Source organism: Gallinula chloropus (assembly GCF_964237585.1).
Source record: "Gallinula chloropus genome assembly, chromosome: 5".
NCBI lineage: Eukaryota > Metazoa > Chordata > Aves > Gruiformes > Rallidae > Gallinula > Gallinula chloropus.
Window position 1 is genome coordinate 65,920,200 of NC_140090.1, and position 13,434 is coordinate 65,933,633.

The window sequence follows — 13,434 nt, forward strand, 5'->3', positions numbered from 1 at the left end:
TAATTTTATAAAATCCTGTTTATCATTTCTAGCATAGTCACTTCTGATTAAAACCCATGGCACAGTAATATTTTGCTACAAAAATAAATAAGTAAAAGTTTAAGATGCTGATATGTGTATAAAAAGTGTCTGAAGTTACTACAGAACAAAAGTGAAAACAATGAATGACCATGATGTATTTCTAAAGAAATGTGGCTCTGCGTGACAAAAGGATATCGCCTCTCATATTCAATTGTCTAGACTTTGTTTTCTAATCAGCTTTCAGAATAATTTTATAACTTTCTTTTAAAAATAACTTCATTCTAAAACTGTCACTATCTCTCTTTTAGACTCTTAAGAAAATGGAAATAAAGATGGAAAAGCTGTACAGTTTACTGATGAGCTACACAAGTATGTCATCTTATTTAGTTTGGAATAAAAAGAAACAATGGTTTAGGGGAAAACCCACATTATGATGGCCCACAAACTACACAGTAGTTTCATTTTTCCAAGGGCCCGTTTTGATATTTCCTGTACTATCTGAACTGTATATCATGGCTTCATGCACGTTTCCCTTGAGAATCCCGTTGTGATTTGTCGTATTGAATGGCAATGACTGTGTCCGTGGGTGCATTTCAAAATGAGCTGGATGGTGCACAGTGTCACTTTCTGGCATTTTAGTACAACTATATATTACAGTACTTGTGTCGCTACTTTCGGGCTGGTTGACGGTAGGATATGGATCACTTTTTGAGCAGCAGGCCCGCCGGTGGCCTGACTGGCTATCATGTGTACTGTGGGGGCTGTCTGTATGTGAGCTGTGGATGCTGCCGTCGATACTTGAAGGAATGTGATAGGCGTATTCTCTTTCACCCGCAGACCTATGCCGACTGAAATAACGTGGCTTAGTTCTGCTTTTCAGACATCTATGAATGTGCATATTGGGTCTGAAGGTTCCCTCGTTGTGGACGTGAATGTGAGCTTCATCATCAAGTAGCTGATCGCAGTGCATTTTCGCACAACATGGTGTCACAGGTGAAAGGCAGTTAACATGATTTTGAACCGCTTGCAGGTTAGTAAGTTTGCAGTGACTAGCTGCTGGATGATTAAACACCGCTGATTTGCTGGGACATGGTGATTCCTGAAGACAAGGCGCATGAACTTGAGTGTCACCATTGATATTAACCTTTGGGCGCACATTAACTTGGACAGAATAGGTGTTTCTTCTAGACGGGCAACAGGACCACCAGCAATGCCAGACGTCATCTCGCTTTGCACAGTGATGGATCAGGATGAAAAGCCCCAAGGTCACACAAAAGGCTCCATAAAGACAGCTAAATATCATATCCAAGAAATGACCTTGAGATACTGCAAGTGCTCCAAAGGTCCAAGTGGCAGTAAACAGGAACAAAGTGAATGCTGCGGCTCGAAGCTGAGCCTTAAATGAATGCTCATTTTCCAATAAGGAAGAAGAAATCATGGAGCAGGTTGCCTGGGGAACGGACACAGAATCTGTAATATGACCATGGCCCACCTCAGTACTTGGTATTCTCTGTGGATCTTCTGTCTTTTCCTTCAACTCATATTTGCGTTCAGGATGGCGCTTCAGTTGCACGTATGTGCAGAGAAAGTAAACGCAGGTGACTAGCACAATGAATGCCACTGGCCCATAAAAAGCACCGAGACTAGGTTCCCATGCCATCCAGCAACTGAAAACAACAAAAAACGAGTCAAGAACATTTTATAGCCCACATTAGATGTGATGGACAACTGACTGATGTGAAATAGGGCTTTCTGACTAGCTTTCATGACCCAACAGTGTCTCAGAAGTTTGAATATTTTTATTGTGGAGAAAAGGAGCGTGTCTTTAATATCAATTAAGCTGAGGCATCACTTTCATATTTTTAATAGAATAAAATATCTAGTATAATTTACAGGATATTAAAGCTGAAAATTGCCAAGAAATGTAGGTCAGTTTAGAATCTAGAATTGCAGTGAAGTATAGGACCATTTATGCCAACCCTTTTTTTCTATTACAAATGTCAGCTCTAATACTTTGATTAAAAAGCAAATGAGGCATAGTTTACACAATCTGTATAAGCAATAGAAATGTACGGATTTCAATGGTTTGTTTCAATGAACGTTGTAAGATTTTCTTACAGAATTTTTTGTTGCCAAAGTAGAGAACAGTCTGAGTGATAAGGAGGCTGAAAAAGACCTTCCAGTTCAACAGTCACAACTGTCTGCAGTAAGCAGACCCAAAAACTCTATACCACTTTCTGACTTGTGCACTGTTTCTGAAATTTCTGAGTTAATTTACAACATTTTGAATGCCCTGAGAAAAACTAAGGAAATTGATGGTCTCTTTGTGATACACTGGTAGCATAATATTATTGTAGCGTGGATCATTATTTGATAGGCTTTAAATAACATAACTATAACCATTTTAAAGCATCTTAAAGTAGTTCACAGGCCAGAATGAGCTAAATAATCCTCAGTCAGCTGCATAATTTAGTAGTTTTCTACAAGGACTGTCCTAAGGATGAATGATGTAATCAAATAAATGCGGGGGAAGAAAACACTTCTGGATAATGAAATCCCAGATGGAAACAGAGAACTTGGGTCAGGGGGAGAAGGACTATTTCCCTAGTTTTTACTCTTTTCTATCATCTGCTTATAGCCACAGTTATAGGCACATAACTGAGCTGGTGGTATAAGCTAGTACAGCTGTTATTTGGTTCTTATACTCTAAATATCACATTGCTGGAAAGAGGAATAAGTTACTTTCCTTATCTGTTGGGCTAGCACAAGAAGTAATGGGCTTAAATTGCAGCAAGAAAGGTTTAAATTCAATTTTTAAAAACTTTCCTAGCTTTTAGGGCAATTAGGAAAATAAATTGTGGTCTATCCATTCTTGTAGCATTTAAAGCACTTTGGATAAATAACTGTCAGGAATAGTTTGGATATAGCTAATTTCCCACTGAGTCAGAAAGACAGACCAGGTGATCTGTCATGATCCATTCTACCTCTAAAAGGGACACTGTGAGACACTTCATACTCATTTAGACGTGTATGATTTGTTGCAGTCCTTCCAATACAGAGAAACCTTCTGATACTACATTCTTGTTAAACCAGGAGTCACCTACAACTTACTATTAAAAGGGCAGAATGAGTATTTCTCCCAGGCTGAAAACTTCTTGGCAAAAAAGAGGCAGTCCCACTCGGTATTTATCACAAGGAACTGCAGAATAACTACTTTAAATTTTTAAAATCTGAACCTTAAATGAAAACATGCACACATTTTTTAATCATCTTAGAGACACTCCAAGGAGTATATATTTTGCTGTCAGATGCACACACAAAAAGATTCCCTGAAAGGTATTTGTGAAAAGACAGGTAAGTTATCACCTATATTTAATTGCATAAGCAGAGAGCACAAAGCTACATGAATACTTGAAGTATGTTTGAATGCTGCATATTTCATGCAAAGTGGAGAATGGAATGCTCCCCAGTGGAACAGTCTCTTGGGATGCTCTTGTTTCAAGTGGAATCTCATTGTGGATCATTTAAAAAATCAGTTCCGTAAAAAAAAGGTTCAAGTTTGTGCATCTACATTTGCTATACTAATACTATTAAAAATGAATAAGGCATATAGCTCACTGTGCTGCTGTTGAATTAGAAGCTGTCTTTTTATTCAGTTTTAAAACCATCCCTCACCTGTGCCTTGTTTTCTGTACAGCCTGTGGTACTGGGAATTGATTGGCTACGATTAACATGATTAAAGAAGTCTAACCTCTGTAACTGTGCCAAAATGAAAAAGTCTCACATTTATGAACATAAATAATTGAGTCTTTTAATATACTGTTGATTATAAGTGATTGTCTAATTGGATAAGTTTGAATAAAGATATGAATATGAGCTGGGCCCTAGGCAGAGCAAACAGTTAGCCATGGAATGTACAACTTTATTATCAGAATTTAAATTTCAAATACCTATAAAAATGCCTTTAAGGAGCCAAATGCTCACTTACAAACCATTCACCTTTGTTTCCTCTTTTCTTACCCAAAACATAACTAGTTTCAAATGTGTTGCAATAGATGCTCAAAGCAGTAACAGAGAGCGATGTTCTCCAGGGTACTAGTGCTGGCAGAGTGTTAACAGATCAATTAGTGTGCCAGGCATTGCCATCCTGATCTTTTCCACAGGAAGTATTAAACTTTGCACTCTGATTCACTTTCTGCTACACCTTTGTGGAAAGACTTTTTGTACTTTACTGATATGTCAGGTTTCATGCCAAGAATTAATAACAAAGTGATGGCTGGACAGTTTCTGGAGATATACGGAACACTAACACACTAGTACACCACGGGGCTATGCCAGCATTGCAAGACACTGTGAGTGAACTTTTCCAGGTTGTGAAAATCCAAAATTGTTTTTTAAGGGAGGGATGGGGTGGAGGAGGTGCAGGCACAGTTTTGACTTGTCCCTTTTGTGCATAATTATCTGTAAATTAAGTCACCTGAAGAATATAAATTCAAGGTAGGTAATGAACTGAAAGTATTTAATTAATTAGTAGATCCATTAAGTATGCTATCCATTAGGGATTTTTAATATCCTTTCACTTATTCAGATGTAAATGAAGTGTAATTCTGTAAATGAAAAGTGATTCTATTGACAGTAATAAAGTCAAATTGGTAGAGATAAAGCAGCAAGACCCAGACTAAGACGTTGCTCTTTCGTAGCTATTATTTAATAGAATTTCCTAACAAACGTCATCCCAAATGGATGTCTGTACCTTTCATGAAGCCAGTGCATTTATTGGCATAGGAAAAATTATTTTTTTTCCTTAAAATTTTATGATAATAATTTATACTTACTATGGTGCATCGCCTTCAATCCCATAATTATTGATATTGGTAGCTGCTGTAATCCCACATATAATGAAAGGAACTCCACCACTAATCAGGTAAAATCTGTTGAGAGATAATAACTGATATTTTAATTTGCCTGACTTGTAGTCAAATACTGCTTTTTAAATATTTATACCTTCTTGAAGTATTTTGAGTATACGATATTGCAAAAACATTAAACATGTTCCTAAAACCAGAAAAGCAATGAATGAGGTATTGTCACAATAAACACTGTACATCATGAAGCAAAGAGCAGAAATTTTACATGGACCCACTTTTAACAATGTCTTGACTTACTTCTTTAGTAAATGTAGTTACTATTGCAGTCATATGGAGAAAAAAACCTTGTCTAATTAAAGAACATACATACCAAATAAAATTGTACCACTCACCTAAATATTTATAATTAATAGTTATGTAAGCATGAAAAATTAGAAATATTAAGACCAAGCAGCTGTATTCACTTTAACCTGAAAATGTTCCCAGGTAAGTTCAGTGAAATCACAGAAATAGTGATTAGAAACTCCTGGATGACAAAAGAAACAAAGTTCAAATAGGCAAAGAGAAACAGGACAGTCAGCTTGGCAAAATGTAGTGGTGTTTTTTCCTGCAGAAATGAGCAATTTGGAGAAATCAAGAGTAAATATACTTTTGCATATACCACACTTTTTTTAATACCTAGAGTTGCAATACATTAAAATGTGATGGCCTCTATGACTTCAAGTTGACCTCATAAATATCCAAGAAGAATTCTAAGTGTTTTTCTTTCTGTAAAGACTTGTATTCTGAGACTGAAAGCACATAGTTTCACAACCCTGTAACCAGTTAGATGCCATTAAATTACCTGGAAGTAGCAGCCATTGCAATGTATGATCATTAGGCTACACTGAAGTCTTACAGATGTCTCACTGAAGTTGCCATCCTGCATGCCTATGTCCAAATTCATCAAAATAAACCATCATCACATTTTCCATTTATATAAGCAAAACAGAAAATTATGCACGGAGCACAGCACTTCCACCGCTGTGGTCTCTGAGGTGGAGAGCACCAGCCCTGGTGCATGTGAGGCTACAGCAGGAAGGAATGATGCTCACTGACAAAAGGGAAAATGTTCCGTTGCACCTAGAAGTTCAGCTGGTTCTATGACTCATTTCCTGATTTAACCAACACTCTTCTGGCACAGACAACATTAGTTTCTTTTCAAGCTACCCCTCTGGTGCAGAAAACAGCATGCAGGGATATAGACACTTTACAATCACTGCTATTAATTTGTCCATCAGGGCTGAGAGGAACCTGATAATACGTGGGGGACAATGACCAGAATCTGGCCACTAGTTTTCTGTAATGCATGTAAATATTCGGAAATTTCAGAGTCATTACAAGGCAGGATCTTTACAGAAACTGAGTTAAGAAAGTTTAAATAAACAAGCACTTAAATCAAACATAGAATTAGCATTAGAATTTCCTGACTTCTTTTCCCCACCTCCTTCTGAAGCAGAATTAGAGAACAGGCCTCAGAAAGTTTCGTGTTAACATTTACAGTCAATCTTTGTCCTACCGGTGTGAGCTGTAAAGAGAGCAGAGGAAATCATCCTCCATATTCATCAAAAAGCCCTTCAGATTTTACAACTTCAAAGTTATGAAGTGTATATTTTTTTCTTCAAACTTGGCTTATTCTGTAGAGCTCAACAAATTCCAACAACAAGCTGCCTCCCTACAAAATCCATTCATTCACCACAGTTTAATGACTATATATTTTTTGACTTGAGCACATTGAATAAACTAGTTTAATAGCTTATTATTATTTTTAACAAAGACGTGTTCAATGACATTTTTGAAATTCAGGAAATGACTAGGGTAAGCAATGAGGCATAGAAAAGTTAATCCCAATTTATATAAGAAATACTAAGGAGCAGAAAAATAGGAATATGGAAGTAAGTATAGGAAACTGCACTTCAAACTCATCTGAAGTGATTACACCATAGAATTTACCTACAATGCAACCTATAATTTCATTTTTTGCAGTGCTGCCAGTTTTTACAGATTGGATATACATTTAAATCATATCTTTATCCAAAGACTCACACAAGCTAGTATTTGGGTGTTAGATAATCTACTTCATATCTCACACTTTCAACAGCTGTTGAACACACAACAGTAGCATCAGATGTTCTGGAAGCACTTAGCTGTACAGAGCTTCAGAAAAGGGGCCAAATTCCCGTGCTGGCTCATTGCTAAGAGAAATAAAATGCATTCTAGAAGTTATTTAAGGTGAAGTCAAATGGTAGTTGAGGTGCACAGTACTGATACCTACCCCAGCACACTGCCTGCCCTGTCTCATGGAAAAGAAAAAAGTAAAATAGCAAATAGAAATTACAGTGTATACAAATGAGTCATCATTGGTGGGTTTAGGATTCTGGAGGGATGCTGGGTTATAGAATCATAGAATCATAGGGGTTGGAAAGGACCTCGAGAGATCATCAGGTCCAACCTCCCTGCCAGAGCAGCTCCCTAGCTCATATTGCACAGATGGGCGGCCAGACGGGTCTTGAACATCTCCAGAGAAGGAGACTCCACCACCTCCCTGGGCAGCCTGTCCCAGGGCTCTGTCACCCTCACTGTGAAAAAGTTCTTCCGCATGTTGGTGCGGAACTTCCTGTGCTCCAACTTGCAGCCATTGCCCCTTGTCCTGTCTCCACAGACCACTGAAAAGGGGCTAGCTAATTCCCCATGTGTCCCATACTTAAGATATTTATAAATATTAATAAGGTCCCCTCTTCTTTTCTCTAGGCTGAACAGTCCCAGCTCACTCAGCCTTTCCTCATAGGGGAGATGCTCCAGGCCCTTAATCATCTTGGTAGCCCTTCTTTGGACTCTCTGCAGGAGATCCCTGTCTTTTATACATCAGGGAGCCCAGAACTGGACACAATACTGCAGGTGGGGCATGACCAGGGCAGAGTAGAGGGGGAGGATCACCTCCTTCGACCTGCTGGCCACACTCTTCCTGATGCACCCCAGGATTCCATTGGCTCTCTTAGCCACCAGGGCACACTGCTGGCTCATGGCCAACCTGTCATCAACCAGGACCCCCAGGTCCTTCTCCACTGAGCTCTTCTCCAGCAGGTCATCCCCCAGCCTGTACTGATACAAGAGGTTATTCCTTCCCAGGTGCAAGACTTTACACTTGCTTTTGTTGAACCTCATCTGGTTTCTCCCTGCCCAGCTCTCCAGCCTGTCCAGCTCTCTCTGGATGGCAGCGCAGTGTTCCTGCGTGTCAGCCACTCCTCCCAGCTTTGTATCATCGGTGTACTTGCTGAGGGTGGATGCTATTCCCTCATCAAGGTCATCAATGAAGATATTAAACAGGACTGGACCCAACACTGAGCCCTGGGGAACACCGCTAGTAACAGGTCTCCAGTCAGACTCTGCTCCAATGAGCTCGGTCCGACAGCCAATTCTCAACCCATCTCACTGTCCACTCATCTATCCCATGTTCTCTCAGCTTTGTTATCAGGATGTCATGGGAGACGGTATCGAAAGCCTTGCTGAAGTCAAGGTAGATGACATCCACTGCTCTCCCTCCATCTACCCAGCCAGTGATGACATTATAGAAAGCAATGAGATTGGTCGAACATGATCTCCCCTTGGTGAATCCATGCTGACTACTCCTCATGATCTTCTTCTTATGCTGCTCTTGCTGCTGCAGCCAACTTTCAGTGCCTTTCAGCCACACAAAACAAGAGCAAAAGGGGTGATGCTCCTGTCCAATAATGATCATTCACTGAACATGATAATCACAGAGTCACAGAACGTTCAGAGTTGGAAGGGACCTCAAAAGATCATCTAGTCCAACCCCACTGCCAGAGCAGGATTACCCAGTCTAAATCATACAGGAATGCAACCAGGCAGGTTTTGAATGTCTCCAGAGAAGGAGACTCCACAGCCTCTCTGGGCAGTCTGTTCCAGTGCTCTGTCACCCTGACAGTGGAAAAGTTTCTCTTTACATTCACATGGAACTTCCTATGGTCCAGCTTGCACCAGTTGCCCCTTGTCCTATTGCTGACCATCACTGAGAAGAGCCTGGCTCCATCCTCCTGAGTCTCACCCTTTACATATTTATAAACATTAATAAGGTCACCCCTCAGTCTCCTGTTCTCTAGGCTAGAGAGCCAGCTCCCTCAGCCTTTCCACATAAGGAAGCTGTTCCACTTCCTTAATCATCTTGGTGGCCCTGCATTGGACTCTTTCAAGGAGTTCTATGTCCTTCTTGAACTGAGGGGCCCAGAACTGGACACAATATTCCAGTGTGGTCTCACCAGGGCAGAGTAGAGGGGGAGAAGGACCTCTGTTGACCTACTAATAGTAGTACCAGCAGGATGAACCCTGTAGATTGAGCAAATATATGCTTTCCAACCATCTTCTCCTGCTACTTCAAGTGCATTTTCTTATTTTGAAAATAATAATCAATCTTTTTCTTAACACCACTTGTCTAACTTAGATTTACTACTTGCTCTCATGAATACCTTTTGGTTGAAAGCTTTAAAGGTCTATATTCCTTTGTTCAGTAGCCAGCTTTTGTCTCCTAACTACCTTTCTACTTCTGAGTTAATTTTCTAATTTTTCTCATTCAATCAGCTCTTCACACATGCAGTAACTCAGGACCTCAAAGCTGACTTTGTGTACTTGTGTTACTCTACTACCGTTCAAGAACGCAAACAGTGATACTCAGGCTACCAGTAAGGTAGCTACTCTAAGCAGACAACAGAAAAACTGCTGAGAGATGTGGCTGTTACGATGAAGCCAGCAAACACAGAGGGTTTTGCTGTAGTGAAGATAGCCATGTATGCAAATTCTTAAAGACTGGGAAACTACAGGGAGGTAACTGAAACTTTTTTCAGCTAAAACTTGATCTTGATAAGCAGTTAATTTATATTATAGTTTAAAGTTGTTTTACAGGGAAAAACTGTAAGGATTATCTGTTGGATAATCCAGGGCTTCAAAGCAATTGCCAATCTGTTGCTTCAACAGCCCTTGGGAAGAATTTTTAAAATTTGTACATTGCTAGTGCTGGCCACCCAGGGATGTCCTGATGATTCCTAGCAGGCTTTCACATCAGCATACATTTATTTACTGAAGCTCAGTCTATCACATTTCACTAATATTGTTATCCAAGCTAATTAGATTAAAGCTAGCCTGGTAGGCCTCAGCATGCTGCACTCGCACCTCTTAGCTGCAGTGTTGGCAACACCTACAGCCTGAAAGCCAGGCTATGCAGACACGATCAAATGATGTGCAGTAACTTTCAGGGAGATGAATCGTACTCATTGAGCATTAGAAAGAACCCCTAAGTTTGTGCTGCAGTTGCCTGAGACCAGTAAGTACGGTATTTTTTATTACATGCACTGACATAAATACAAAAAACCCCAACAGAGCAGCAGACACTGCTTGAGGTGATGTCCCTGTGTTGACATCATGGCTTACTGTTTTCCAGCTTCCTTTCAGCAAGAACTCCTCTTGTAAGGCAAATCCTACCACAAAATACTGGGAGCTACATAGCCAATCTGATAGAAACAGGATAATGTCAGCAAGAATGACTGCAATAGCCTGCAGGCAGCATCTATTCTGCCAACTTAACATACAGTATATTCTTCTAAGTTTATTTCCATAAATATCACTCAGTAAGTCAGCAAGTAAAAGGAAAGTTCTACCCAGTGATGAATTTCTCGCTTCAGTGTCTGGCTATTCTCTAGGTCCAAATTGTTTCCAGATTAAATGCCTTGGCTCTGGAATGACTTCTTCCAAAAAGGACCAGAACTTGGCTTTGTGGGTGTAACGGAAGACTGATTTGGAGGGTTTTTTTCTGTAGAGGTTGGCAGAATTTCAATGTATCAGGAAATGATTTAATACCTTCAAATAGTCTTTATTGCAAATGTTGATTAAAATGTATGTAATTTTAAAAAGTATTCCTCTCTGCATGTGCAAGTCTAGAAAGGTACATGTTAGATATATAAAGATACCGGTGAAACATTAATTTCTTTCCTTTCCCTCAGTACAAAAGGAGATTAATCTGTTTAGCTCTACTTATGTCTAGGGCACAGTTCATACAGGAAGATATGTCAATGTATTAGTCACTTGCAAAATAAACATGAAAAATAAAAGAGGAGTCACAGCAAGATGACTTTCCCCTTTATTTTTCCTTGAGCTGGGATTTGATTTTAACATCTTTGTGAAAATAATCCATATAGAAAATGGTCATTAGCTTCTGAGCTAACCAGATGCCACAGTTCAAGTACCCGGCAGGCAGGCAGATTGACAGATAAGTAGCTGCTCTGTAGAAAGCTGAATTTATGAGCCTGATTTTCGAATTATTCTTCCTGAAATTTTCATGTATCACATCATTTCATGGTCTTTTTTCCTGAGAATTTTAATAAAATAAAAAGAAGACTTTGTAGAAATGATGAGATTATTAAAATATATTTTTCGTTTGAGAAAAAAAAACCCAATTTTGAATCTTATTCCCAGATTTACAAATACCATGTTAGTTTTGCTTCATGGCCTTGTTGAAGAGAAATAGTATATCATCTTAAGTGCTTTTTCCCTGTCTGTAAAGTAAAATATAAACATGGAGAATACACACAAAATAGAAAAAAAAATAAAATCAATCATCTAATAATGCTTAAAAAGCTTTAATATTGCTACTCAAGCTCTAAAAGAGAAATACTAGCAGAATTAGGAGCTGTGTGAAAACACTATTTACCACTGTTACGTAGCAATATTGTTACTCTTTTTAACTGCCTGTTCACAGACCATTTTCTTCCAAAAGTCATTTCCCTCATTCAGCACAGAGGAAACAAAGATCACTGGGCAGGTAGTTATTCATTTTTATGTATATCCCTTCTTTCTAGATCTTTTTGCAAATTAAGAGCTTCACCAGCATTAATTAATTAATCTTCATGGCATGAGTTTGTGTGAGAATAGTTAAAATCTCCATTTAGAGGCAGGGACTGAAACAGAGAGATAAATGACAAAACCATTAAGAAAAGCCTCTGCAGATTTTTTTTGCTCAACTTAAGGTGTCTGGGCCTCCATCTGACAAAACTGGACTGATTTTTTAATGAAAATTGACCTTAGAGACTCATAATAATGGCAACCTGTGCAACAAAGTGGCAGTCAGTAAGTGTGAGAGCAATGGCTTAAAACAAAATTGGCTTCTCTCATGTGAACCCACTGCACTAGATATTCATGATGAGCTTCTCTTCCTTACTGCCCATGTCAGATGACGTCTTATGCACTGCCAGTTACGTAGTGTCAGAGCTTAAGACCTGCTAGTGGTGGAAGCCAAGAGGATGGGCTGGAGCTGTTTCTGTTCAACTTGCTTGGTTACCACCCTTAGTGGCTAATGTAGCCATTATGTCTACTTTGGCAGTTAAAAAGGAATTTAGAGGCTGGCAGTTTGCTTTACCATGACTGTGTAAGACAGTCTGAGCCAGCACAAAGGACAAAGAAACAAAAATGCATATACCAAAAAAACCCCAACCCCCAGAAAATGAATTCAAGAACTCAAAAATATATTTAGAGAAAATTCAGAAGAGAAGGAAGGTTCATCTACATAGATAACTGTATTGTCTCTTGGTGAACTAGACCAACTTGAAGACCCATTGTTCCTAAAATGCAATTTTTAATTTTTTTTTTTTTTAAGTGTTATTGGATAAGGCCATGGTGGCTGTTGGAAAGCAAAGAGGGAGATGATTCTTACAGTGCATTCCATGTTTCAGTTTAGCTGTATTGATTTCTACTCCTGGTGAGGCTTAATGAAAAAATAACTTAAGTCCAGGTAAGGAGATACTCATGCTGAACATACTTCTGAAGGAAACAAGTAAGTATTATATTAAGCAGCATGTTGCTAAGAAAGAAAAGATATTTATTAGTATTTCTTAAAGAATCTATCTATATTTAAAAGTCTTTAAAAGAGCGTGGAGCTCTTAAGAGAGAAAACTTCATGTTAATGCTTGGAGAGAAATAATAATAGGAGAAATAATACTCATGCTTTGAATATTTTCTGTTTACACAATCATGTTATCCCTTAGGGAACACAAGAGGCCTTTCAATTCCATTTCCACAGTTACTTTCTAGTAGTAAGATGGCCGATACTCTTGTTCAGAGCAATTCTTTGCTACTTCATTTTTCCAGGCATTTGACTACTCTGGCATAGAGCCGTTAGCTGAAATGATTTTGCCGTTCCTGCCTACTGAATCAAACACAACTGCTTCACCGAGCACTGCAGTACACCTTCAGAAAGTCAATTACCATCAACACGTCCTTCTGCCTTTCAGAGGGGAGAAAAGAACCATTAACCTATCAACCCTCATCAAGACAAGAAATTCTGATAACAGCCTATATATGACAATGCCATTTCATATAATATGAAAGTGAAATGAAAAGTAAAGCATGCAAAGATAGTGCTAAGTGCTGTACCCTTATATTGTCACATATTTAATACTCAATTCGCGTTACATTAGTATCAATGTTTTATGACTGTCAGTAG

At 38.9% G+C, this 13,434-nt stretch overlaps 1 protein-coding gene across 1 annotated transcript in view; it reads right to left on the reverse strand.

Annotated features, from left to right (window-relative positions):
• Positions 1–466: 466 nt before the first annotated feature.
• Positions 467–13,434, reverse strand: part of LOC311192813 (adhesion G protein-coupled receptor A3-like) — a gene marked incomplete at both ends in the record, with an annotated part of 265,676 nt that continues 252,708 nt past the window's right edge. Inside the window, 2 exons of the mRNA XM_084265407.1 lie at positions 467–1,688; positions 4,857–4,952. Of these exons, the coding sequence (XP_084121533.1) occupies positions 467–1,688; positions 4,857–4,952 (1,318 nt within the window). The remainder of the gene's footprint in view (positions 1,689–4,856; positions 4,953–13,434) is intronic.